The 25,194-nt window shown below is 55.3% G+C and overlaps 7 protein-coding genes across 7 annotated transcripts; 4 read left to right on the top strand and 3 right to left on the bottom strand.

Moving 5' to 3' along the window:
• Positions 1-50: 50 nt before the first annotated feature.
• Positions 51-2,093, top strand: QBC33DRAFT_526962 (peptidase M24, structural domain-containing protein). Its single transcript, XM_060426941.1, has 5 exons — positions 51-203; positions 257-1,371; positions 1,432-1,518; positions 1,576-1,781; positions 1,863-2,093. The coding sequence occupies exons 1-4, from the start codon at positions 161-163 to the stop codon at positions 1,630-1,632; spliced, it is 1,302 nt and encodes a 433-aa protein (XP_060287351.1). The 5' UTR covers positions 51-160; the 3' UTR covers positions 1,633-1,781; positions 1,863-2,093.
• QBC33DRAFT_233692 (ribosomal RNA-processing protein 7-domain-containing protein) lies at positions 2,079-3,307 on the top strand. Its single transcript, XM_060422857.1, has one exon. It carries the CDS (start codon positions 2,160-2,162, stop codon positions 3,108-3,110), a length of 951 nt encoding a protein of 316 aa, XP_060287350.1. The 5' UTR covers positions 2,079-2,159; the 3' UTR covers positions 3,111-3,307.
• Positions 3,308-4,061: 754 nt separating this feature from the next.
• Positions 4,062-6,891, top strand: QBC33DRAFT_485529 (Afadin and alpha-actinin-binding-domain-containing protein; the record flags this gene model as incomplete). Its single annotated transcript, XM_060425406.1, has 2 exons — positions 4,062-4,366; positions 4,465-6,891. Exons 1-2 carry the CDS (start codon positions 4,184-4,186, stop codon positions 6,886-6,888), a joined length of 2,607 nt encoding a protein of 868 aa, XP_060287349.1. The 5' UTR covers positions 4,062-4,183.
• Positions 6,892-7,077: 186 nt separating this feature from the next.
• QBC33DRAFT_526953 (uncharacterized protein) lies at positions 7,078-10,171 on the bottom strand. The gene is made up of 7 exons (XM_060426940.1): positions 9,979-10,171; positions 9,701-9,855; positions 9,358-9,645; positions 9,139-9,294; positions 8,977-9,083; positions 8,391-8,904; positions 7,078-8,333 (listed from the first exon to the last, which is right to left on the bottom strand). Exons 2-7 carry the CDS (start codon positions 9,818-9,820, stop codon positions 7,515-7,517), a joined length of 2,004 nt encoding a protein of 667 aa, XP_060287348.1. The 5' UTR covers positions 9,821-9,855; positions 9,979-10,171; the 3' UTR covers positions 7,078-7,514.
• An 8,678-nt stretch (positions 10,172-18,849) lies between these two features.
• On the top strand, positions 18,850-20,427 carry QBC33DRAFT_526946 (uncharacterized protein). The gene is made up of 2 exons (XM_060426939.1): positions 18,850-19,463; positions 19,550-20,427. Exons 1-2 carry the CDS (start codon positions 19,302-19,304, stop codon positions 20,033-20,035), a joined length of 648 nt encoding a protein of 215 aa, XP_060287347.1. The 5' UTR covers positions 18,850-19,301; the 3' UTR covers positions 20,036-20,427.
• Positions 20,428-20,661: 234 nt separating this feature from the next.
• QBC33DRAFT_555624 (WD40-repeat-domain protein) lies at positions 20,662-21,927 on the bottom strand (the record flags this gene model as incomplete). Its single annotated transcript, XM_060429661.1, has 3 exons — positions 20,662-21,019; positions 21,082-21,533; positions 21,661-21,927. The coding sequence occupies 3 exons, from the start codon at positions 21,925-21,927 to the stop codon at positions 20,662-20,664; spliced, it is 1,077 nt and encodes a 358-aa protein (XP_060287346.1).
• Positions 21,928-23,138: 1,211 nt separating this feature from the next.
• QBC33DRAFT_233100 (uncharacterized protein) lies at positions 23,139-25,008 on the bottom strand. Its single transcript, XM_060422856.1, has 2 exons — positions 24,224-25,008; positions 23,139-24,119 (listed from the first exon to the last, which is right to left on the bottom strand). Exons 1-2 carry the CDS (start codon positions 24,838-24,840, stop codon positions 23,315-23,317), a joined length of 1,422 nt encoding a protein of 473 aa, XP_060287345.1. The 5' UTR covers positions 24,841-25,008; the 3' UTR covers positions 23,139-23,314.
• Positions 25,009-25,194: the final 186 nt, after the last annotated feature.

The raw sequence follows: 25,194 nt of genomic DNA, 5'->3' as shown, positions 1-25,194 counted from the left end.
CAAGCAACGCTTGACCCCTCGCTACAGAAAATTGATCATGGCGGGGTACGGTACAGGTTAGTCGTTTAACCTTATATCCTGTCCACCCAACCCTCTCATACAATCGTCTTTCCCAGGAAGGCATTTACTTGTTCACGGGCCAAAATCTATCAAGTTCGAAATGCCGGAGCAAGCTCCGACAGAGGAGCTCAAAAAGCTCAGTGGTAAGTATCAGTCACACACAACCGCAGACTACAGCCTCTGACTTTCACCCCAGTCAAGGATGCCGCGGCAAAAAATGGTGTAGATCACGACAGCGACGACTCTGAAGGCGAACCCGAGGAAAATGCTGAGGCTACCCCTGCTGGAGGCGCCGCAAAGAAGAAGAAGAAGAGGAAGCCGAGGAAGAAGAAGAAGAACCCTACGGAGCAAACCGATCCTCCGCGAGTCCTGATCTCTCAGCTGTTTCCGAGCAAGAACTATCCTAAAGGCGAAGAGGTGGAGTATATCGGGGAGAACACCTATCGGACGACCAACGAGGAGAAACGGCACCTCGACAACATCAACAGCGACTTCCTAACAGACTATCGCAATGCTGCCGAGGCACACCGACACGTTCGCCAGTGGGCTCAGAAGAGCATCAAGCCCGGCCAAACACTGACGGACATCGCAAACGGTATCGAAGACAGTGTGCGGGCTCTAGTTGGTCACCAAGGTCTAGATGAGGGCGATGCAATGGTGGCAGGCATGGGATTCCCGACTGGGCTCAGCATCAACCACTGCGCGGCACACTTCACCCCCAACGCTGGAAACAAGATGGTTCTACAACAAGACGACGTCATGAAGGTGGATATTGGCGTCCATGTCAACGGCCGCATCGTTGACAGCGCCTTCACACTTGCTTTCAACCCCCAGTACGACAACCTTCTGCTTGCCGTAAAGGATGCCACCAACGCCGGGGTCAAGGAAGCGGGCATCGATGTTCGGGTCGGAGACATAGGCGGAGTCATCCAGGAGGTCATGGAGAGCTACGAGGTCGAGATTGGAGGCACGACGTACCCCGTCAAGGCCATCCGCAATCTCAACGGCCACAGTATCAACCACTACAGCATCCACGGCTCCAAGAGCGTCCCTATCGTCAAGAGCCACGATACCACCAAGATGGAGGAGGGCGATGTCTTCGCTATCGAGACCTTCGGCAGCACAGGCAATGGCTATGTGCGAGATGAAGGAGAGGTCTCGCATTATGCCCTGCGTGGCGACGCGTCCAAGGTTGATTTACGCCTATCGTCTGCCAAGTCGATCCTCAACGTTATCAAGAAGAACTTTGGCACCCTTCCGTTTTGCAGGAGGTATCTCGACCGGCTTGGTCAGGAGAAGTATCTCCTCGGGGTAAGCAAAGCAGGATAACCATCGGCGCTGGGGCTTGAGTGCTAACCTGCGAGTTCACAGTTGAACAACCTGGTCGCCAACGATATTGTGGAAGCGTATCCGCCGTTGGTTGATAAGAAGGGCTCGTACACTGCCCAGTTTGAGCACGTAAGTACCACCAAATAGTTCCCAGTCGGACTCCCTTCACCTGCTAACTGCTTTCAGACGATCCTCTTGCGACCTACAGTAAAGGAAGTAATTAGCAGGGGTGAGGATTTCTAAGCATGCAGCTAGATCGTTGACGATAGAGGACTGGATCTGCTCTGCTGGATCATTGCCGTCGAGAGCCCGACTTGGGATCCACACGGCGCCGGCCATGGCAACTAGGTATAGGGCCGAAGAACCGTGGGCCGTCGCCAACCCTAGATTTGGTAGGGATTGCCATGGCATGATACATTTCTGATCGATATTGCCAGGACATATGGTCATGACTCTGACGGGTGCTATCTTAGATTCTAGTAGACCCACAAATAAAGTTGGAAAGGTTGAAATTCCTCTCACTGCGACGGCATCCATGCTTTCAAGAGTATCAGTAGCAATGACCCGAGTTATTGCTGTGGTTCATACCTACGGAAGGCTACAGTGACCCAAAGGTACACTAGCCAATCAAGAGCCACTGTGGCAAAAGTGCGCTGCGAGAGGCTGAAATCTGGTGGGGCAAAAAACTTTCAAATCGTCAAAAGCTATTCCACCTCGGCACCCTATCTGTCGTCCGTGATGTTCTGTGTTGCTGAAACAGAGGCATAAAAATGCCACAATCATTTCCCCCAACCATTGGGGACTTCTCCATCTTGCCAGTCTCGGTGCCAGCCCTACCATCATATCCCCACGCCGTCACCCATCACATCTATGTCCGGCGAAATGCACCGAAGATCCCCACCGAGGACGACTCTCGCAGTTTGTTCCTGACAAACGTGCCAGTCGATAGCACCGAGCTCCACCTGAGAGGGCTGTTCACCGCTCTCGTGGGCGCCGGCCGCTTCGAGAGCGCAACCTTTGAGGGCGAGCGGAAGTCACCGTCGTCCGAGATGGAACTCCTGCCCGGGCAGGCGACAAGGCTAGCCGCCCACTCGAAGAAGCGAAAGCGCGAGGGCGAGGAGGCTGAGAAGGCGAAGGAGGAGGCCGCCGCGCGCCTACCGTCGACGTGGTCCCGGCCGCTGAGGAGGAGCGGGGGCACGGCGGTCGTGCTGCTCGCCGACGAGAAGAGCGTGGAGCGAACCCTCAAGGCCATCGCCAAGGCCCACAAGACCAGGAGGTATCCGACCTGGGGCGAGGGCGTGTCGGGCCGGGTCCCGGCCCTCGGGTCGCGGTGGCTCAAGGCGCACGCCCGCCTGTCGTATCCGGACAAGGCGGCCGTCGAGGAGTCGGTCAACGCCTTCTTCACCCTCTTCAACCGGCACGAGCAGGAGGCGGCCGAGCTGGCCAAGCGCCTGCGCAATGAGCCCGACGAGGATGGCTTCGTCACCGTCACGCGCGGGGGCAGGACCGCGCCCGCCAGCAGGAGCGAGGCCGAGGAGGCCCGCAGGAAGATGCTGGAGAGGGCGGAGAAGAGGAAGGCGGAGCTGAGCAACTTCTACCGCTTCCAGCTGCGCGAGCGGAAGAAGGCCGAGCAGGACGAGCTGCTGAAGCGGTTCGAGGAGGACAGGAAGAAGATCTCGGCCATGAGGGAGAAGAGGGCAAAGTTCAGGCCAGAGGTTTGAACTGCTGGCGGGCCGTGGTTGCTGGCTGTCTTCTAATCGTGGTAATATCCACGATACCCAACCGAATGCGGTCAGCGAGCCCTGCAGCCGGTCGTCGGAAGGCAAACGCTACCATACAAAGTAATGGTTGGGCTTATAAGCTGGCATAATATGGTTACGCTGGGTAAGCCACTCCTTTCTTGCTTGCACTACTCAGTTTCACATCTACACTATGATGACGCACGCGGGGCCATCAAAGCACCTTGTGTCGGGTTATGCCCGGCGATAAGAGATGACTGCTGAAGAACACCGCGCTCTAAACAATCTTCTCAAATCACTCTGATATCATGTACCTTCGAGTTATTCTGCTTTCTCCGTTTCCCTGTTGTATTTATGAGCAGCGGCTGACTCGAACATGGTTGTTTGCATAAAGCAAGGCATTGCGGACGACCTGCCTTTCTCACCGAGGAATGCCTCTTGGCGTGCCACTGTGGCTGACAGGGGTGGTCTGAAAGGGAGTGAGGAGGCTATTTTCCCCGGAGATTGCAGAGGACAGCAAAGCAAAGGTTGCCATATGGGTACTCGAGGACAGCAGATAGAAAGTTGTCTGCTATAGAGTAATAAGTTTCAATAACATGCCGAGTGCCTGTGTGCCGTGTGGTCGAGTGGGCAGCTCTTGGCGTTTGTGACAACTGTTCACTGGTGATGCTCTAGAAAACCATCTCTTAACAGCCTATACACATGCGTCGATAACGTGGAATGTTATGCTTGTAACATGTTGGTGCATCCCTCTCCTACGCGGGAACTGTTTCTAGGTGTAAGGCGCCACGTTGATTCTTTGGTTGAATAATGTTACAAGGTGTAATATCCGTATTGGTTTGGGCAGGTATTTATGGTTGCGGTAACCACAGCAACGACCCCGCCAAATAAACACAACCCTTGTTTGCCCTATGCAGATTGCGCTGCCGACCACCCCAGGATTGCAAAACGGAACATTGATTATTTTCTTACTATCAAATTGACTCGGGATATCATCAGCCTCAGCCATTCCATCAGCGCACTCGCAAGGACATGAGCCATACCAATCCCAGAGGATGATAGAGTCAGAGAATCTGCGCACAGCATCGCTGTACATCAACAACCAGCTGCTGTCGCGCGGTCTGCTTCGCGATGGACAAAACATCGACTTCGCCAACCCAGGCGACACGGGTGGCGAGCTGGCCGCGACCATGGGGCGAGTCATGAGCGTCGTCAACGACCTTATTCTGCGACGTGACGTAAGTCCTAACTCCGGCGGCCAACAAAAGAAACTTGCCAGAAAGTTCAGGAGAAAGCGGAGGAGATATGTCTGCTAACCCGTCCAACCCCTCGACAGCGCGACGCCGAGCACCGCGAGTCGCTCTCGACGACCCTCCGCGCGCTCCGGGCCGAGTCGCTGCGGCAGGCCAACGACATCCAGCAGCTGCGCGACAAGCAGGCCGACGCGCAGCGCAAGGTCAGCCTGGGCGAGGCGGCCGAGGCGACGCTGCGGGCGCAGCTGAGGGCCGCCGAGGCCGGCGTGCAGAGGCTCAAGGAGGAGGCCGCCCGGACGAAGGTGCTGGTGGTGCAGACGCGGTCGGCCTGCGCCAACGAGGTGCGCAAGCGCGACCGCCAGATCGACGGGCTGAAGAAGGCGGTCTCCGAGGCCGGCCGCGCCAGGGGCGCCACCAAGAACTCGGGCATCACGACCATCAGCGTCACGGGCGAGGTTGGCGGCGAGCTCGACCATGGCACGCCGCGCGGAGGCACGGCGACTGATGGTTACAACTTGAGGATGGAGACGAACGCGTTCCTTGCTGAGCTGGCTAAGGGCCTGAGCGAGGAGAACGAGAGCCTCATCGGCCTTCTTCGGGGGACGAATCAGAGACTGAAGGAGATGAGCGGCTGGGATAAGCAGGAAGCCGCATGCCTCATGACCGATGGCCATGCTCTTGCCCTCCCCGGCAGTCCCGAGGAGATGGCAGACGAGATCGATTCTGTCCTCGACCACCTGCGGACGATCCTGACAAATCCGTCGTTTGTGCCCATCGAGGAGGTCGTCATGCGGGAAGAGGAGATCGCCCGGCTGAGAGAAGGCTGGATGCAGATGGAGAGCCGCTGGAAGGAAGCGGTGCACCTGATCGATGGTTGGCGACGCAGGATGCAGCTTGATGGGCGGCCGGTCAACATGGAAGAGCTGAAGATGGGCTTACGGTTGAGCCCCGTGCGGGTTAGGGACGTGGAAGAAACGGCGCTGGGCCTCGGCCTGCGCTTGCCTGCTGTCCAGGAAGAGGCCGAGGAACTCAGCATCCTGCAAACGCCCACCCCCGCGGACTCGCTGCATCTAGTCCCCGCGCCCGAGTATGAGGATGAGGATATGAGCGACGCGGAATCCAGCGTTTTTGAAGACGATGTCGATGTTGTCGATTACGACGTCGAGGAACCAAACGTGCAGATCCTCCAGCAGTCCACCATGTTGGACTCACCGCCCCTGCCGTCGCCACCTCAGCTGAGTCCCCTCCGCGACTCTTACTCTGCGGGGAACCGCGGGGCCGCTGCGCCCCCGAAGAGGAGTCGCCCAGGGGATTTCACCACCATTGTAGAGGAGAACACGTGGGAAATGGTGGCCAAAGGCCCCTCACCACCAGAGCAGCTCACCAAACCAGAGCCAGCAAAGAGGCAACAACCCCTGCCCACGAGGCCGGCAGAAGACGACGAGATGCCCCCTCCGCCCGCCGACATGCCGGCCTCGAAGGACTCATCTCCCGAGAGCGTCATGCTCGTCACGCACGCCGAGGACTCCCACCCCAAGCCATCCACCGCCGCGACAACGAGGACCCAACAAAGGCCGACATGGAAGCAGCAAAACCGCTCAGAACCGACTCCGGCATCGAGGCGGCCAGCCAGACCACCACCCCGGTCAGCAAGTACGCGCAGCAAGCAGTCCGATGGCGAGCAACCCCTCCAGACAACATCCGCGACCACCACTACCACAACCGCAACCGCAAAGCCGTCGCGCACGCCCAGCAGCAGCAGCAGCAGTAGAAGCAACAGCAGCATGGCAACAACCTCATCATCCACCACCACCGCCACAACCACAAACACCACCTCCAACAACTACAACAACAACAAGAGCACAGACCTACCCCCTCCCCAACCAACAACAACAACAACAACAACAACAACAACAACCAACCGCTCCCCCCGCCGCGCAAACTCGCGCCTCCCCCTCCCCCGGTCCGGCACCGCGGCGGCACCGCAGCAGCAGCAGCAACCACAAAGCCCCCTGACGATGGCCAGCATCGCCGCCAAGCTGGCCGCCTCGGAGCGCGAGGCCGACGCCGCCCGCGTCCGCGCCAAGCTCAGGGCCGCGCGCCTCGGCCGCGCCATCGGCGCCGGCGCCCTCGCTCCCACGGCCGCGCCCCCGTCGGCTGCTGCCGCCGCCACCACCACCACGTCGTCGGTTGGATCTGGCGGTGCGCGGGAGGAGGAGGAGGAGGAGGAGGAGGATGAGAGAGAGGAGGGGAAGGAGCCGGTCAAGAGGGATGTGGATGCCATGGCGTCGAGGGGCGGCGGCGTCGAGGCGGGCGGTGGTGGTGCCGCCATGGAGGAAGAAGAAGGGGCGCGGTCGTCGCAGACGCTGTCGTCGCCCGAGAAGCCGAGGAAGCGGGCCAGGCGGACGAACAAGGCGGCGTCGAGGAGGAGGAGCACGCTCAACCCGCGGGAGCTGGAGAGCCTGATAATGGGGAGCGTTGATGTTGTGGCCACGCCGGGGAGGTGAAAGGCGGGGAAAGGGGAGGGGATGAAAATAAATAGGGGGTGGGGGGGTGGATTATGATTGCTTCGTTTTTTTTTTCCCTTTGGTTTTGTTCGAGGGGTGATTCCCTGATAATGCTGATCCCACTACGGTGGAGAGAGTCAGGAGTCTCATGTCGGTTTACCATTCACTTTGGGGTTTTGATTAGAATGACTCTGTCATAGGATGAAGGTCTTCTTGGTCTTGATGAACACAATACTACTCTTACGGTCGACACCTGACCTCCCAGCCTCTGCAATGTTGTACTCTCACAGTAGCCACTCCAGCCCTCTCTATCTCTGCACTCTTGTGCCCTTTTTGCCATGCCAATCAAATCCCGGATGCTATCCATCCTCCGGGTGCAGTTGTAGCTTAATTCAGCTTCTGCGGGTATATCCTTACATCCGTGTACAAAAAAATATCGATTTCAGGCTTCCAAGCCCCAAACACCTGTATCCCCAACTCCTGTACATCCATGTCGAAAACAAAAAATCTCCCCTGAAATTGGGCATGTATGGCCTAGCCAAAGCTTCCCCTCAAGACCATGCCCATCACCCCCTCAGTCCAGCAGGTGCCGGCGTGGGGGCAGATAGGGCCGTCACCGACAGACCTTAGTTGGTGAAGTCGAAGTCCCGGGGGAAGATGGGAGGCATGTACTTCTTGTGGTGCAAGACCTCGATGCCTTTCTGCCGGGCCATCTCCATCACCTGGTCACGATCGACTCCGAGGAGGCAGTCCTGGTAGATCCGTTTGATCCCCTTGTGGAACAGCAGGGCCTTGATGATATCTGCGCATCTAGCGTAGGCACTGGGATAGGCTGCTACTGTATCCACGTTGGGAAATTTGCCGATCAGGTCCAAGAAAGGTCTTGCGGTGAACAAGCCGTTGTAGCTGTCGAGGTCCTCGAAGAAGAACTTGGACAGGCCGAAGGTATGGAGGCTCTCTGACGTGAAGGGGAACATCTGAGGAGCAATGGCAGTTTCGTCAAACTGATTGAGCTCCTCAATGGTTAGGCATTCAGATGCTGGTATATCGAGCACCCTCAAGCTCCCACTCCGGAAGCTTGATCCTACCACCTTCTCCAGCTGTGCATAGTTGATTGGGCTTCGGCAGCGGAAGACCTCAAGCTGTTCGAAGCCCTCAAACCCCATTGGCACGAGCTCTGGGGCCCATAAAACTTCGCGGGCGACACTGGGGCTCTCGCTTAAGATCTCGATTGCACGGAGTTCCTTGGTGGGCAGCCAGGGCCAGCTTCGACCGAGGGCAGGATCCGTCTCTATGCGCAGGTGCTCCCCAAGGATGAGGACACGAAGTTTGCTCCATCCAAATGGATGGATGGGGTGGCCAAGAATGTTCGTTGGATTGAACCTGATATTGTAGGCATCGAGATACAGCTGCTCAAGATTGGGTGTTGCTGCAATCAAATGGTTCTATTCAGGATCCCAGTTAGCAGCTTTGCAAAAACGGCAAACATTGGGGAGACAAACCATGTCATGGATCACACCTTGAGTGCTGCCATCAATCGAGGTTTGAAGCCTCAGTGCCCTCAGATTTGGGAACGCAAGGGGGATATGCAGGAGGGCAAATTCTCTTGTTCCGATAAGTGACACAGACTGGAGTGTGTCGATAGAGTAACGGAGCATGTTTGTCAACAGCGTCTCGTTTCCCAGTGCAGTAATCCCAGTAAGAGTAAGGGATCTCAGCCCAGTTGGATAGTGACCAGCATAACTGGGATCGAACGGATACGAGACAGGCGGTCCACGGATGGTCAAATGCCAGAGAGATTGTATGGCAAATATCATCTCGAACTTTGCATGATCCAAGCCAAGGGTCTTGGCATCGTTGATACAGAGAGATCTTGCACGTTGAGCACGTTGAATGAGTTTGGCAAATGCACTCCTTGTCGGTGCATATTTGATCTGCCCAAGGGTCACGGAAGCCCACAGCCGGGGGTCATCTTGTATGGCATGTAGCCAACCCTTGGACACCCTCATGGAAGCACTGCAAATTATATGTGTTAGGCTGGGGCCATATCTAAAGTTCTTGCACCAAGCTTTGAGACCAGGAACTGACCAGAGATCCGATGTGCGCAGGTAGGCAAAAATCATGACTTTGAGCTCATTTGTGAACCTCTCAAAAGGATCAGCTCGGCTGATCTTGAAGTGGATGACTTGTAGGACCTGCCATTATTGTTAGGCTTTTGCCATCTAGCTAGCTTTGGAAGCCAACAAATACCTTGTAGAGAGCATCGCTGGTATCGCCATATGCTTGGACATTGTGAAGCCCTTGCTTCACAATGGCGGCAGTTGTGGCGGCAGGGTCTGTCACAAAGGAGCACGGCTGCTGCCTGGCGATTTGTAGCCGAAGCACTTTGGAGAAACGGCAATATCCCTAATGTTACATCCCTTGGTCAGCGCCTGTCTTCAGGAGTGACAGCAATAGAACCCAACATACCATTGGCGACTCAGGCGACAGATGGATAAGGGCAGCAGCATACTTGGCAGCATCGTCGTAAAAGCCCAAGGCTGCATAACAAGCCGCCAGCTTGTCAAGGGCCTCTTTATGTAGTTTATAGCCACACATTGGCTTCCTCTCACGACATGCGCATCGGCATTTGGCAGCCTTGTAGATAGCATCTATGTCGCTGCTTCTAGCAGCCTTGGTGATAGCTGCAATCAAGCAGTTTGCTGTCGGACTGTGTACACGTCCCCGATTTCTGGTGCATGTGCAAGCGGAAAGACTCTTGTTGGGCAGCAGTTAGAATCAGCAAATTTGCGCCATCTGATGGGATACTTACATCCTGGAATGCATCAATGGCAGCTTTGTATCTTCCTGCTTGCAGGTCATTCCTGCCAATGTTGATCGCATTCTGCATGCCTTTCAAGGCGAGAGCCTCTGATGACATTTTCGGTCTCATGCCCGAAAGTGACAGCCGCTCAGAGGCTTACCAGCCTGAAAAATTGGATATTAGCTTATTATTTATCACAGTATGAAGCCTGAATAATGTGCCATAGCTGGATATGCCCTTTATAGTCCTAGCACGATCCTGAAGCCAAAACAAGGGGAGATACTGACTGATGAGGCAGGACAGCCACTTACGAGCGATGTGGGCCTGTCTGCGGTCGTGCCTAGTATGTGATTTTAGAGGTAAAATGTCTTTTGAGTGGATCAGAATAGTTGAAGATCGGCAAAACAGCTTCGAATTTCTAGCTCAAGGCGGAGGAGTTGGAAGTAAAGAGTGGTGGGGGAGATCACAGGCGGCGGTTGCACTGGGAGACGCGTTCTATGCTGGGAGATGTGCTGGGAGACGCGACAGCCCCACTACAGTTAGAGCTGCCCTGTGCGTATCTGCTATCACCAAGGTGACGTCACCAAGCGATGATAAGGGAGGCCTTAAAGATAATGCATATATAGAGTAGAGATGACCCGGGGCATATTGTTTAAGCACAGCCAGCTGCTTCTACACTTAGGGCAGAGTCCAGTACATTTCTCCATTTCGGTACCTAGATCACAGAATATTGTTTCTGTTGTCTAACAAATGCCTATAGCCTAACCCAAGAATGGACATCACGCGTGGCGCAAACACCTACCCACACAGTTAGTCTGTTGTGAGGCTGAGGTGTCACATATCGAATGATTACTCCTTACTTATAGAGGCTATTGATAAGAATAGCTGCAGAACGCCTTGGGCAGAGGGCCAATATGCCGCAAACAGATTTGCCCCTCCTTGGGTGCACAGCTCCCGCTGCGCTGCAGCTCTCCCGAACCGCCTTACAGGAGCAAACTCTAAAAGTTACCGTTTTTGCCTCTTGATGTAGGTCTGCTGAACTCGTGGTACCCCAGGTTTCTATGTTTACGCCGGTCAGGCGCCATGTCAGGAACATGGACCCTCCCCGTTGGCCGGCTTGGTCCTTCCCATTCTCTGGATGGACGTTTTATTTGGGTCTTCGAGTGTACAGACGCATAAGGGACAAGAAAGTAAATTCAACCCACACTTTCAAAGATAGGATGACCGTTGAGGATCAAGTAATCCGTGCTTCCAATCAGGATTGCCTATGACGAGGGCTGCTATTTAGGTCGCAGTCAGCCCATGGTATCACAGGGCTGAGGGGCTGGGTAAGGCTTCGGCCCCCATTTTTAGCCTTGACGCGAGAACGCAGAAGATTCTCGCCAATGAGACCACGGCTTTGACGCCCTTGATGCTATTCTGCAAGCGGCGCACATTGCCGCTGCCGGCCACCCTCCATGCGGCCGCGTGCTGTGAGGTGGGGCAAAAAAAGACAACCTCCACCGTCCTGTTTCTCGGTCATATCATTAGCTAGCTCTGCGAATCTGGCCATGGAAGTTGTCAGATCTGTTGGCTGACAATCTACGGTAGGCAGACTCAGATCTTTGGTATGGTCCGTACACGCCGGGCGGTAATATCAGCGCGCACCTATAGGAAGAGTGGGAGAAGTCGAGTGACACAAACTTTCGAGTATCGTAGTTGGAAATTTGTCAATGTCTCCATTACTTGTTCTATCAATGTTGCCCTTTTCTGAGATCTCCCGATTTCCCCAGGATTAAGCCACCTTCGTATCCGGCGAGAGGTGAAGCAACCAGCCCAGCGGTGCTATCGGGAAGTGGCAAACGAAATATATATAAAAAAAAACACTCTGAGAATCTGGCTTGCCAGCTCAAAATAGCAAATGACCCGCGGAGCAGTTGACCAGCTGCTCCTCCCAGCATTCCCTTCCTCTGCTGCCCGAGCAGGGATTAAGTAATATGTCGTTGTTACATGCGGTGAGACATTGAGTAGAAAGCAATGAAATGTGAAAAGTTCGAACACAACTGAGAAGAGATCAGAGAAACAAAACAGGGAAGCCAAACCCAGGTATACCCAAATCATCGCCTGTGTCCATGCCCATGCCCACGCTATTGCTCCAAATCATTATTGTCTCCTGAAACGCCTGGTATATTCCTGATTCCGTCTAATGCATGATTCGTCATAGCCCGCCTAGCCAAGTGGTAATCGAGAAGATGTGAGCCGAATGTCGAAGACGAGGATGGCTCAGTGGTCCTGGTTCAGTCTGGAGCGGGTAGATGCCGGATAATGCACCCAATGCCGTCGAATTCCAATGCAAATTCCCATGTCCTCGCTATGTTTCCGAAAGCAACAATCGAGACACGCCAGAGGAGAACCAGTGAGTGAAGAATGCAGATCCATAATTGTATCGCGAAGTCAAGATCGAGGTCGGCGACGAAACATATCGTAGGGACCAAGGTGATAAAGGCGCCCAAGCATTGACTGCGGAGAGTGGGGGGGTTTCTTGTGCTTGGCCGAGAGAGCGCTGGGTGGCCTGGTCTCTTCGTCTTCGACAATAAAAACTGCTTGGCTCGCTGCAGGTTGGCGGGAACGGACCATGCCGAGGCATTGGGGCCCCCCTGATGTCACTTGATGGCTGAAGGCGATGGAGGGGACATCAGGCGATCGTGACCCACGAAGAGATATGAGAGCTGGGATGGGGCGTGTTGCAATGCGGGCGACCTCACTCTGAACGAATAAAGATACGTGACCCAGCTCTCAATCTCAAAACGAGTCAATGGCGGCGAAGGCCACGAACAGCAGCCCATCATCGAAGACAACACGTTTCACCGGTACTGGTAGCTGCGGGAGCTCTTGTGGGAATTGCTCGAGTGATAACCAGAATCTGAATATTGTTGCTGTGGGGCCGAGGCATATTGCCCTCGCCTTGACTGGGTGTGATCGCTGCAGGCATATCCCACCAGGATTGTCCGCTGCGTGATATCGTGACCCCGTCGCCCGTAGTTGCCACAGCGATCAATGGCGTGCTGGTAGTAGAGGCAACGGCAGGCCGAGTAGAGTTCAACCACCTGGTAGCACATGATGGCTCAGTGTTATGCTCTACCAGCAGTCGAGTGTTGGCGTATGGGTTGTGGAGTAGTGTTGTTGGTCGGTTGGTTGTTTGTGGTTGGTATGGCCCTGGTATGGGGTGCTGGTGTCGTGGTGTTGTTGGTGGTGTTGGTGGTGGTGGTGATGATGATGGTGCCGACTTGTGAACTACACAAATAGGTCGATGACACGACGCGGAGGACGTTGGTGGACACGGGTGAAATAAGAGAAATTAGAAATCAAGGAAAACAGAGAGAAGGAAAGAAACGAGGTGGTAATTAAGGCCAGGTGGAAAGCCAAGAATAGATGGGATAACGACTCATAACCTGGGATGGAAGAAGAGAGAAGGCATCACAGCCTTATAGGTCTGGCAGCCTGGCAAGCCATGCTCATCAGGGAGGAAGACGAGTGGACAGACGGATGACTGGATGACTGGATGACCAGGACCTACATAGGCATGAAGGCAGCAGCGCGCCAGCAGTCTGACTGATGACTGGATTTTCTGAGGCGACGACTTGCGGCATGCAAACTAATGCACGTCCTGCGAAGGCGCAGGGAGACATGCCTTGGATGGTCGTGTGAGATGCTTTTTACGGGATGGGAAGGGCAATGGCGCAGTCGGGTCGTGCTCTTGAGGGTTAAGCATCGAACATGGAGAGGAAACAACGAGAGAGAGAGAGCAGGGGTGGGGCGTTGAGAGAAAACGGGGGAGCCTGGAAGGCAGCTCTAACGGCGCAGCTGTTGTAACGGTGGCTGAACCCGTCTCGCCCTCCAGTCCCGTGACCAGTCTTTGCTTCGTACACACCAGGAAACATACAGGCAGCGAGACAGAGACTCAAAACGGTGATCGACAGCATGTTTGGACTGGCGGTTACTACTAGCGCAGCGCAGCCACACGGAACGTGAGCATTCCACTCAGCGCAGGCTGGTCAGCACCGGAGCTTTCCATTTCTAGCAGTAAGAATACTCGGGATGACTCTTTTTTCTCAGATGCATGAGAGTGGGGTCCCCAGCTGTGCCCCTGCACCCTCGCATGCATCCTTTTTGACATCATACTCAACCCTGCAGCAGGGCTGACAGACGATACCAGGTGTGGCTTCAGTGCCGAGGTGAGGGTGGAAAGACCATCTCATCTACAGACTAGTTTTCCGGACCTGGATGTAGGTGAGATTTGGTGTTCGTTCCTGGGGCAATCAATTGCTTTTGCTGATCTCAGAGATGGAGGATTTAACCAAGCACAAGCAATCAAAGATTCGCAGCGTACTGTGGCTGCCCCACGGAATTCCCCGCTTCAGGGAAAATACCCCATACGAGCAGCGCTAGGCACCAGAGCAGGTACTCGCATTTTAAGGGCTTTTGTATTTCCAAGACCACCTCGGTGTCCAAGCTGCAGGCGATCCCCTGACTTTGGACATGCACACAAACCAATAGGAAAACGGGATCGCTGATGATGATGGTGAAGACCCAAACAATCGGACCACAGCGCATCCGCCCGTGGCGCCCGCCCAGAGTTCTGAATATAGTTGCAACTGCAAGCCTGCTCAATGCAGCCTGGAGGGCGCCACAGTTGCCAGGAACAGGGCGGCGGACCGGGCGACTGGCAGGGCGGCCTCTGCTGACGGCGACCATCTTCTTTCCGGGATGTGCTTTCTTACTGGTTGGGGGGGGATTCAGGAGTTAGAATTTGGCTGGCCGCCTTGATGGGCCATCTGGGTCGCATAATTGGCCGTGGTACGCCAAAAGATCGGTCACCCACTGCCGAGCCTCGCAGACCAGTCAGGAGCTGTCCCATGCATCGTTAACGGTCTCTGCTACCCTGGGAGGGGTCCACCACCAGTCAACCACCAGTTGAGGCCTGCGGGATGTGAGTGTTCGTCATGCTTGGATGGCCGTTTAAATCGGTGGGTCGATGTCGCACACAGATTTCGAGCATCAGAAAGAAATGGTTGATAAACGAATCCAAGCAATCCGACGAAACCCAGGTGGCCGTATCCGACCCAATGACTGGCCAATGCATGTCTTGGGACGACTGGTTCTCGATCGGCATGACGATGCAGCTGCCCGAGACCTTGATCGTCGGTGGCTTCCCACCAGGACCACGTCCTTGGAATGCTGGGGGTGTTGAGGGGGTCGGAGTGTACCAAGGTACTTTTCGCAGAGAAATCTCCATCTAGACTCAAAGGAATAGAGCCACAAAAAGAATACCGAGGCAAGATCCCAAACTGAGTTTCAAAAAGATTCAGGTCTCTGTTGTCTTAATAAAAATAATAATCATTTTGCTGCCGTCAGAGCTCATTGATTCTAGGTACAGTAGGTACTTTACCTAGGCACCCGAGGCACCCTACCTAGACAACCCCACCTGCCCTCTTTGGCGTGCAGTCATGGGGGAAATACTGGCGGCGATCTGCCGATTTCCAGATCTCAACCTCCGACGATGATATCAACACAAAGTAATTAGAATGGCTACCACGACGTCCTAGACATGGCGACGCGTGGCGGGAACAATATTACCAAATAACAGGCCGTAGATATATCTGTATCTACACCTGAGGGGACAATACTCCCTCAAGGATTTAAAATGTTTCCGGGGTCATCCAATCGTTTGGTCTCCAAATATGTTCATTTCAAATTCACACAGTAGTATTCGGTTGTTTCGGTAGGATTTCGATTGTTAAACCACCCCTGTCCCCTGTCCCTGTCCCCTGCGCCTCGATCATGGCTGACTGACGAACCCCCATTAGCTCGAGGAAGACTCCCGTCTTGAAACTAAGGCAGCTAATATGGAGGTACCGGCAGCATTAAGAGGTAACATAGGTTCACTAGAGCATACACTAAAGCAGGCACGGAGTCGCCGATAGAGAGGGGAGCTCCATCCCTAACAATGTAGCTGCCTAGGAACTAAGGAAGCAAGATCAGTCGGTGTGGACACAGTGGGTAAGTAAGAAGTATTCCAGACCTTGGATAGGTAGGTTCTCTTGAGGCGTACGTTAGGCAGAAGTTATGATTTTGCGTTTACGAACCAACCTCCAGGGCCGTAACCCCGGAAGAGGACGGGAATCCCTCTCCGTCGTCTAATAATCCTGAAATTCTCCGAGCCCTGATGGAACGGTGGGTCCTGTCTTGAAAGATATCGCCGTTTTCGGTTAGTCCATGACTCCAGCCCTGTCGCCTAACCCTCAGCCACAGTCATTCTGGCGCGCACTTTGTTTCCTTCCGAATTCGCGGGGCGCAGAGAGCTTGGCCTTCCCGCGGATGGAACAACTCTCAATAATAGTGCTCTCTGCGTGAATTTGGACACTCGATATCGATAGTCCGCGTCCGGGCCTATCCGCCATTTGCAGGATTACGTTAGCGCTGGTCGTAGCGCCTTTCGCTAGAGGGATCCACGGGCAAGCTACTGTGGTCATGATCTCAAAAAGCAACCCTAACCCTCAGCCGCACCGTTTCTCTCCCGCCACAAGTAATCGAGCGCCAAACACAAACGGAGGCTGGGCTGCCTCAACTGCCCCTTCTGTGTACCGAGCGCGAGGACTCGAAATGGGAGATCGATGTGCCTCAAACACAAGGCCCCGTGTTTGAGATCGCAAGCCTGTTTCTCTGACTGTGCCCCAACTGATGGATTTTAGACAGGCCTGTTTCTGCCTGGTTATGGCCTCGTAATGCTGGTCGTTACATTGCCCGGCTCATTAAGAAGGGATATATTTTCGGACCTGGACTGGTTAGCAGGCAGCCTTACTTTGCGTGGCCATCGTATCTTTCTCCCTTTTCCCCCTGTGCAATTTGACGCATCCATCGTGTGACCGAGATATCTACGTCATGTCCTTGGGGAAACGTGCCCTACTATCGGCAAGGCGAATCCACGGGCCGACCTTGCCCCAAACCAGCGCCCGACGGCTTGTTTCTGGTCCGCCGGAATGGCCTCAGTTTGCAGCCTAGAGTCCTAGGCAGTCTCTAGGAATAAACTTGATTTCTTGCTTGCAGATTTTCAGTCAAATCGGGCAATGATAGACACGAGGTCTCGAACGGTGGCCTTCGATTCTTTTCTCGTCGGCCCAGGACTCTGTTCACTACCCCCTGACAAGAGGGTCACTTGTACTTGGTGACCATTATCCGCAAGAGACTATGCAATAAACCACCAAGGAAACATCTTGCCTAACCTGGAAGTAGGTCTGGTTTGGTCATTGCGGAGCGCGGAGTTGATATGCTATAGCTGTAGATGAGTTTGGCGAGATTTCGATGTTCGTCCCGAAGCCTTTGCCTATCAACACCTGCAGTTGCCATAGTCGTTTGGTCTAGTACTTCTAATCTTCGTACGGACAACCTTGCCGTGGATCGCGATGAGGCGGGAGTGCCCTTAAGGTCTGGGGAAACCCCTGATCGAGTATCACCTCCGGTTGAACCCAGCCGAATACTTCTCCTGCCAGACCACTATAGTTCGACATAGTCCTGGATGCTTCGGTCAGGCTCCTGTCGATTGCGGAAGACGTGCTTGTTTCAACTGCGACTCTTCTCCCCCCACCCGATCTGAACCACGGCTTCGTCAGCTCTGTGGGCACAGCTGGCACACAGAGTGTGACGAGAAGACGGCCACACGTCCAAACAAGAAGCTCGTGCCGTGTGCTAGAGTGTGAGAACAACAAGCACAAACTGAACATGCAATGCTCCGAGCAACCCCGAGCGTGTTGCTTGCTGCCCGGCAAGCTATTTGGCAGCCACGCCGTACGAGATACCGTTGACCATGAAACCTCTGAACACCATAATGGACCCGAAGACACCTCTCCATCCTGACTTTCGCATGTGACTACCGTCAAACTCCATAAGAACCTAGACAATATCCCAAAAACTATCAGGCAAGTCGCAGCTTCTGTATCCAAAATAACTCCACCACTACCAAATGTCAGTCCCCAGCGTAAATGCTGCGAGTTGGCCTAGAGGATCGGCTGCGGATGGCATAACGGTCCTCCAAAGCGCAGGATATTTGCTCAAATATGGCTCCTGTTGAAGCGAAACTCTGGAGGAGTATGTATGCCGACTTCCCAATCACCCAACCATGGGCCAGGGAGGCTTCCTGGTTCTCCAGCCGCAGTGAAACCCAAAACAAGTGCAGCTGATTGGAGAGGTCTTGATCATTGGAACGTCCCTGGGTATGGAGAACCGGATGCAGAACCGGAACAGAGAACATAGTAACCCCTTATCGTGGTTCACGCTCTGGAGATTTTCGGTCTCAACCAAGATATAAGGGGGGCATAGACGACGACTTTGCTGAGGTCTAGGTGGCTCACGTATGCCTAGGTATATCCTTCTTCCAAGAGCAGTAACACGCAAAAGGGGACAGGAACAATGTGCTGCGTGACCTAGATCTAGGGACACCGTCGTCGGGCAGGAAGTTGTCGCAGGTCCTCCTACTGAGGGAACCAGCTACCAGAAGCTTCACGTCGGCTATATGAAACTCCGATCTCACAGGGACAAGCAAGAGGACTCTCTGCCTGGCAAAATCCTGTCAGACTCGCTTTGGGTTGTAGCGCCTGTAGGTGAGGGGCACAATGCTCGTCGGCCATATCATCTATCAAGCATTACTGGAATGTGGGAAGCCAACATGATCGAATGTTTCCGCTGTTGTCTCCTGAACATGAACAGTTGGTATAGCTGTGTTCAAATCTGGCCTCACTTGTTTACGCGACCAATAAGAATATCACCATGAAGGCGCGGGAGCATGCGCGAGGCAGAAACGAATGAGTCACAGAATGGACAGAGTCAACCTGTCAGTTGACGCTGAACAATCCTCGCTCAAGGATCCCCTGAAGGTCGAAGCGATACCGGCTTCGGCAAGTTGCACCATCAAGGAGATCGTCTCCGGATCCGGAGAACCTGGACCGGTTGACTGACCGCCTGTCACAGAGTGTGCCCGGCAATCTTGAAGATGGTTTTGTTGGATCAGCCGCTAACTGGAATGGGACAGGCGGATGGCCCGTGTGATCCATGACACAGCAACCTTGACCGCTCAAACAGGTGCACAATGTGGCCCAAGCTCCCTCAACGCAAATGCCATGCAAGGAATCCCATCATCCTCTGACTGGATCTGTTGGGGAGACTCGTGGGACCCCTGGCGGTCGGCAGTGAAGAGAAGAAGGATATGCATATTGCATAGTAACCGAATTCATAAAGTCAGGATTGGCTGGGAAACGGGCTCTCCCCCCTCACAAATGTCAATGCCAAAGGAAATCAAACGCAAGTGATTGGCTGAGTGTCGGATGATCCGTTAACTTTGTACACTTCGAACAAGGAGGGGGTCCGGACATCGTGTCGGCTTGTCCCGTCGTTCCACCATCTAACCGTTTATCCGCATTCCCAGGTGTTGCTCAAGAACTTGAACCTTCGGTATCCTCTTTCGTCTGCTCCAAGATTCCCATCATCTTATCGTCGACCCCGATATCATCCCCTGTCTTTCGTCTAAGCATTGAAGAGTTTAAGCTGCCCCTTCCGTGCTTCAACCGCGAACAATATCATGTCGTCTCGTGCTACCACTTCCCTCTCCAAAATCGCCCGTCCCTTCAGTTCCACCGCCTCGATTGGACGCCATAGCAGCATCAATGGCCCCAAGGCTGCAACCAATGCCGCGAGGAAACAAGAACTGAGAGCCGATGGCCGGTCATCGGAAACCCAAGATGTAAGCCCAAGATAGGCTTCGCCCATCCGCAGCTCCTCCTCTCCTCGCTCAACCCTCCGTAAGCCTCCGGACTAACCACCACGCAGCCCACCACGCGCTCAATATCCACCCGCACCAAGACCCGCCCCGTCCCGCCAGCCGGCCGCACCGTCCCCCTGATGCAAACCTTCCGGACCTCGGCGCCGGCGCCGGCACCCCTCTCCACCCGCACCATCGACTGCGCCGTGCTCCCGACGCTCTACAGCCTCGCCGACACGTCCGACCCGGCCTCGGACCCCGTCGTGATCCGCATCCCCCTCCTGCCGGGCACGCTCGCCGCGCACGGCCCCGAGCCCGCCGACCCGCCCCTCCCCGCGGCGCCCGAGATCCTCGTCGTGGCGCCCCTCGCGCCTGAAGACACGGCCAGCGCCCTCACCGAGGTCGGCGGCATCGGCGTCGACGGCGTCGAGCTGCGCTTCGTGCACGAGCCCGAGCCCGAGGCGCCGCCGGCGAGGGGCATGCTGAAGGACCTGTGGGAGGGGTTGGTCGATGATGTGCTGGGCGGGCCGCAGAAGGCGAAGCCTGTTGTTTGAGTATTTGTTTTTGTTTCGGGGGTTTGGGGATGGATGGGCTTGGTTGGAGCTTCGGGCCTTTTCCTCTCTTTTTGGATTGTCGTGTGTCGTGTTCATCCTTGTTTCGCCCTGCTTTTCATTCTGCCTCCCATGGGCCAGGTTGCGGAGTATTTGAGCCCGGCTGCGAGACACTTCTCCTTACATGTCTCGGATTCGGAATGTCGAGGCTGGTTTGGCTGGCGCCAACCCGCCGAGCCGTCACAGATTGCAGACGGTTCTCACGTTGGAAGTGTATGAGTTATGACCTTTATCTACGCCCTTGTAATTATGTCGTTCGTAGGGCCCCCAACTTCTGCTGTTCCTGGTTAACTTAATCGCTCCATCAACGCTCATTCCGAATAGTCTCTTCCGACTGACTGAATAAAAAGTGTGTATTATGAAAACCATGAGATGCCTGCCTCTACAGCCAAAGGGTGTAAAGAACAACTTTTTTGATCGCTTGATGCCTCCTAAGAGCGACCACCACTCGTGGTATCATTTCGTTCTGACCGTAACCCGCCCTTGATACGCCAGAGGACCCCCAATCGCAGAATCAATAATATCCCAGCCCTGGCGGGTCTCCGAATATAGCCCAGTTCCTGAGCCTTTTACCTCTTCTTAACTGTCGGCCTAGGCTTGCATTCGTCTGCCTGCACCGGGTGCAACATGACCTTGGTCGGATACTGTGGGTTATTACCCTGGTAACCCTTGCTCCAGTCGTTACTGATTGCGTAGGCGAAGATGGATCCCGTCTTGTTGAAGGTCGTAGCCGTGATGCTTCCTCCCACGTTCGGATACCCCTTGAGCCTGTGCTTGGCATCCTTGTCCCAGAAGTGGAAAGTGCCATCGCTACCAGCCGTGCTGAAGGTGCCGTGCTGTGGGTGGAAGGAGATGTCGTTGACCGCGTAGACGTTGGTGACATTGGCGGTAGGAGGGTCCCGGTGGCATTTGAAGGAGAAGTTGGAGCTGCCAACAGGTTAGCGGCTTCAAACGGGGATTCTGGAGCCAGGATTTTTGGTCCGCCTTACCTTGAATCCTTGTCCTCCACATATTGGATCGCGCACCGTCCTTCGATGCTGCCAATGGCGAAGCCTGCTGCGTCAGTGAAGCAGCTTACCACCCGGGTCTGCCACTTGAGGGGGCTCTGGATGGTCTTGTAGAATTTGCCGGGTTCGGCTAGGTTGACGACATTGATATACCGGTCCGCCGTGCCGATCACCAAGAGGTTGTTCCGGACGTCCATTGTGTAAACTCTCTCCTGGCACGTCAATGTTGCCGCGGGTGAACTTTGCCGGAGATCCCAGTATTTCACCGTCTTGTCCCAGGAACCCGTCACGACCATTGGGGTGCCGTTCGCCTCGAAGTAGCGCACGCAGCGAACAGGAGACTCGTGCTGTGCCACCTGGGTGGTCTGGCCTGTGGCCATGTCGCAAACCTTCGCCTGTTTGTCCGCACCGCCCGAAACTAGCTTCTGCCCATCCTACTTGCAAGTTAGCAACACTCATCTAACAAGTAGGGGTCGACAGAGTCAAGTGAAGCAGGGGAGGAAGCTGGGTGCCTCTGGGATGCCTCTTCCTCCACCGCTGGCACGAACACACACAACGCACCTTGAAATAGTCGACCGAGAACACCGGTCCATCGTGTTCGTAGAGATGCTTGCCTTCTCCCTGGCCGTTACTGTGGATCTCGTAGATTCGGACCTTCTTGTCCCAGCTCGCAACCGCGAGGAAATCTTTCGGGTCTGTGGGATTTGGGTTGAAGGCAAGGTCTGAGATGCTGTCCTCTGGGGGGTTGTTGAGCTGCACGTCCTGCTTCAGATCGCCCACTGTGTTTGTAGCCGCCGACGACGCCGCGGATCCGAAAAGACCTGACATCTCGGGCTGGCTGTTTGGCAAATTCTCAGAGCGAGGTGAGGAGTCTCGAATACGTGTCGGTTAAGAAAATAGCACCAGAAAGTATCATTGACCGCAGAAATGACGGTAGAAATGGCTCGTGAAGCGCATCAACTGGCCATCGTCACAGAGCAACGTTGATGGAGACCGAGAGGCTGGAAAGTTCATACTAACCCCGCCCCACAAAAGCCTAAACACACACCCCTCGGAAAAAATCCGCGTCCTTTATAAAACATCGAGTCCCACCTGAAAGTCTCTTCCCTCTTTCTTTCCCTTTTTTTTTTTTCCTACGAGCTCCCCTCGCCCAATAAATCGCTATCGAAGCTTACACACGGAGACAACATGCTCTTGAGCTATTCTCTCACCTCTTTAGCTTCGGGAGAAAGTCCCCGGACACACCTGCACCCATTTACTTGGGCCTGTGGGATCTGCGGAAACGCGCCGCCATAGAAGCACAGCGGCTGAGCTCCGCCGCCTGTCCCTTGTCTGTCTTAGCCCGCCCTGCTCGCCGCTAAATCGGCCTCCTGCTCGCTGTGGTTTTCTCAGAGTCCGTTCCCGAGCTGGAGACCCCATGGATGAAGATACGAGTCCGCGCTCCGGTTGCCTGGGGCGGTACGAAGGTGAACCCGGTGGGTCTGGTCGATGGCGGGCAGCCGTTGGGCAGTCCGGGCTGGGGATGTCATGGCTGGCTGGAGCGGATCTAGTCGAGATGATACAGAAATGCGATTGTCCGACTTCCCGGTCGTCAGGGCCGGGCAGTTCGGATTACTCGATGGGGCTTATTCTTGGTGCGAGGGGGGCTTCAGCTTCTCTGCTCACCGCTTGTCGTCGCCGGGGGCTGAACAACAAAACTCTAGCTTCGTGGGAAGTCACTGTTCATACCCCGAGTCCTCGACGGCGGTGTCGGAGTTTCGAGTTCAAGTGATGATAATCCAAAAACAGAGTCAAGCTCTGAGGTGGAACCTGCGTAAATCGCGGTGTAACCACATTGATGACTCAAAGCGTTATGGTATCTGATGAACTTTGTCCTATTTTATATTTTCTCTTTCTACTCTTCGAGGGGAGTGCGCCTGTATATTTACATAGTGTTCTGCAGAGTCTAATCCAATGTGCCCCGTAAGACTAGGCCATCAAACTTTTGATAGGATGTTGTGATGACCGTTGAGGTCTGACCAAGGACATCACGCCTCAGACTGCATCGTGAAAACAAGATGTTACTGTCAGGATTATAAGTGTATTTGCAAGATCACCGCTCTGAACTCCGAACTATGTAAATCTTTCCGAGTAGATTACCGCCCAGAATACGCCAATTCCATGAGACCATATCCCGAACCAAAAGGTTCTGCCAGTAGTAGTAGAAGCCCCACGATCACATAAGGCCCCCCAGCACCACCTTCCCGACATTAGCAACCTCCGTCTTGACGCCGCCCCGGCTCGAGTCCTCGAACTCCTTGACCACGCCCTGGACTATGATCTTCCGGACCTTGCTGTCCGCCTTTGTGAACAGCTCCGCCACGGGCCCGCTGCACTCCCTCGGCGTCGGCACCAGGCTGAGCAGCCGCGTGTAGCAGTCGATCAGCATGTCGCACAGCGTCGCAAACGTCTCGAAGAAGTCCGGGTCGAACGGCAGGCTCGGCGTCAGCAGGTGCGTGTACTCCTCCCCGGGCAGCAGGTCGGTCTCGCTCGCCGCGAAGCTCACGAGGCTCGCCCCCGCCGCCGCCGCCGCCGCCGGCCCCGCCGCCGTTCCGCCGCCTCCGCCTCCGATGCCTCCTCCCCCGAGGGCCGACCCCCCACCACCGGCGCTATTGGCTCCGCCGTTGCTCTCGGTCGGCTCGAGTGCGTAGCCGACGTCGCTGGTCCGTCGGCCCTTGGAGCCCGGCGTGGCGCGGCGGAACATCTGGGGCAGGCGGGCGCGCGAGAGCGAGCTGGAGGCGGAGCCGTTCTCCGAGTGCAGGGCCTGGAAGGCGTCGAACTCGCTGAGGAGGGTGTTGAGGCAGCGGAGGAACTCGAGGGGGGTCGACGAGTTGAGGTCGATCACCGTGGGCAGCGAGAGACCCAGCAGCAGGTAGTTGGTGGCGCGCCGGGCCAGCTTGCGGCTGTCGAAGTGGGGCATGCGCGCCAGGTCGGGCTTGTCGAAGAGGAGGGTGTTGAACCAGTAGACGCGGCCTTCGTGGCTGTAGGAGGAGAGGAGGGGCTGCGTTAGTTCAGTCATGCCATTGGGGAGGTGGTTTCGGGATGTAGAATATGAGAGAGAGGGTGGGGGTGGGGGCTCGCATACGCCTTTCGGAGGTAGTCTAGTGTTGATATCCTTTTGTTTGCCATCTCCTGGATATGCAGATGGACGAGACTTGACTCGCTCGGCTGGCCAGTGCCCACGGCTGCTGGTGGTGCCAGCTGGGGGTTGGCCGAGTAGCCATTGACTGGCGTCGGAGCCGTACGGCTAAGCATCTTGGAGAATGAATCGATTGACGCGGGCGACTGGATGACGTCGGTCTCGCGGGACACCTTGGCGGCGGCGGCAAGGGCAAAGTCGGGCAGCGCCGGAGGAGCTGTGCTGTCGGTGACTATCTGGAGGGCACCAGCGGGGCCACTGACTGACCCAGATGAGTTGGCCCTGCGCTTCCCTTTACTCGGCGAGCCAAACGCGGGCCTAAGGCTAAAGGAGGGCCTGCGATCTCGGTCTCGATCTCGGTCTCGGTCTTTGTGCAACACGTTCGGCTGCCTAGACTCGACTGCTGCTGTCGTCGTGCCGGAGAAGCCACCCTCGTCGCGATCTCCCGAACTCGTTCTTGGGCGCGATTTGCTGGAGGAAGAGACTGCGTTGTTGCTGCCGAGGAAGGACGACGAGAAAAAAGGTACCGCATTTTGGGTCGGCGTTACACCGGTTCTCTGCATGTCTCAGTGTTCACGTGTGCTGACTGACTGCTGAGGGGGGGTAGTTATGCAAGCACTAAAGACACAATTGACGCCTCACTTCAGCCACTATAGCGCATTCGTTCCAAGGGTTGTTGGGGCGTAATATCGATGGCGCATCACTTCGATGAAGATGGAGGCGATTTGGAGGGGGGGGGGGGGGGGGGGGGGGGAGAGGACACACGGTTATATCTGGCCCAGTGGTTGACACACTCCTCCGGATCGCTGGCCAGGTTACGAAGTGTGTACATGTGTACGGCATTGACCTTTGACTTGTCCCGGACGTCGCAACATTCAGCCGCCAGAAACTACAGTGACGGGAATCCACCTGCCCGG

The sequence above is a fragment of the Phialemonium atrogriseum genome (assembly GCF_030411735.1).
Source record: "Phialemonium atrogriseum strain 8032-3 unplaced genomic scaffold QBC33scaffold_3, whole genome shotgun sequence".
NCBI lineage: Eukaryota > Fungi > Ascomycota > Sordariomycetes > Cephalothecales > Cephalothecaceae > Phialemonium > Phialemonium atrogriseum.
The sequence above is the reverse complement of the archived record's forward strand: the minus strand, read 5'-3'. Positions and strand labels throughout refer to the sequence as shown.

What these genes read in the sequence shown, in the direction of transcription:
- QBC33DRAFT_233100 (XM_060422856.1), bottom strand. Translation starts at nt 24,840, where the DNA reads ATGCAGAGAACCGGTGTAACGCCGACCCAAAATGCGGTACCTTTTTTC. An exon ending in CTAGACTACCTCCGAAAGGC is followed by an intron (nt 24,120 to 24,223) that starts GTATGCGAGCCC and finishes CTCCTCCTACAG; the next exon opens with CCACGAAGGCCGCGTCTACT.
- QBC33DRAFT_526953 (XM_060426940.1), bottom strand. Translation starts at nt 9,820, where the DNA reads ATGAGACCGAAAATGTCATCAGAGGCTCTCGCCTTGAAAGGCATGCAG. An exon ending in CCAGCGATGCTCTCTACAAG is followed by an intron (nt 9,084 to 9,138) that starts GTATTTGTTGGC and finishes CAATAATGGCAG; the next exon opens with GTCCTACAAGTCATCCACTT. An exon ending in AAGGTGTGATCCATGACATG is followed by an intron (nt 8,334 to 8,390) that starts GTTTGTCTCCCC and finishes GATCCTGAATAG; the next exon opens with AACCATTTGATTGCAGCAAC.
- QBC33DRAFT_233692 (XM_060422857.1), top strand. Translation starts at nt 2,160, where the DNA reads ATGCCACAATCATTTCCCCCAACCATTGGGGACTTCTCCATCTTGCCA.
- QBC33DRAFT_526962 (XM_060426941.1), top strand. Translation starts at nt 161, where the DNA reads ATGCCGGAGCAAGCTCCGACAGAGGAGCTCAAAAAGCTCAGTG. An exon ending in AGGAGAAGTATCTCCTCGGG is followed by an intron (nt 1,372 to 1,431) that starts GTAAGCAAAGCA and finishes GCGAGTTCACAG; the next exon opens with TTGAACAACCTGGTCGCCAA. An exon ending in ACACTGCCCAGTTTGAGCAC is followed by an intron (nt 1,519 to 1,575) that starts GTAAGTACCACC and finishes AACTGCTTTCAG; the next exon opens with ACGATCCTCTTGCGACCTAC.
- QBC33DRAFT_526946 (XM_060426939.1), top strand. Translation starts at nt 19,302, where the DNA reads ATGTCGTCTCGTGCTACCACTTCCCTCTCCAAAATCGCCCGTCCCTTC. An exon ending in GGTCATCGGAAACCCAAGAT is followed by an intron (nt 19,464 to 19,549) that starts GTAAGCCCAAGA and finishes ACCACCACGCAG; the next exon opens with CCCACCACGCGCTCAATATC.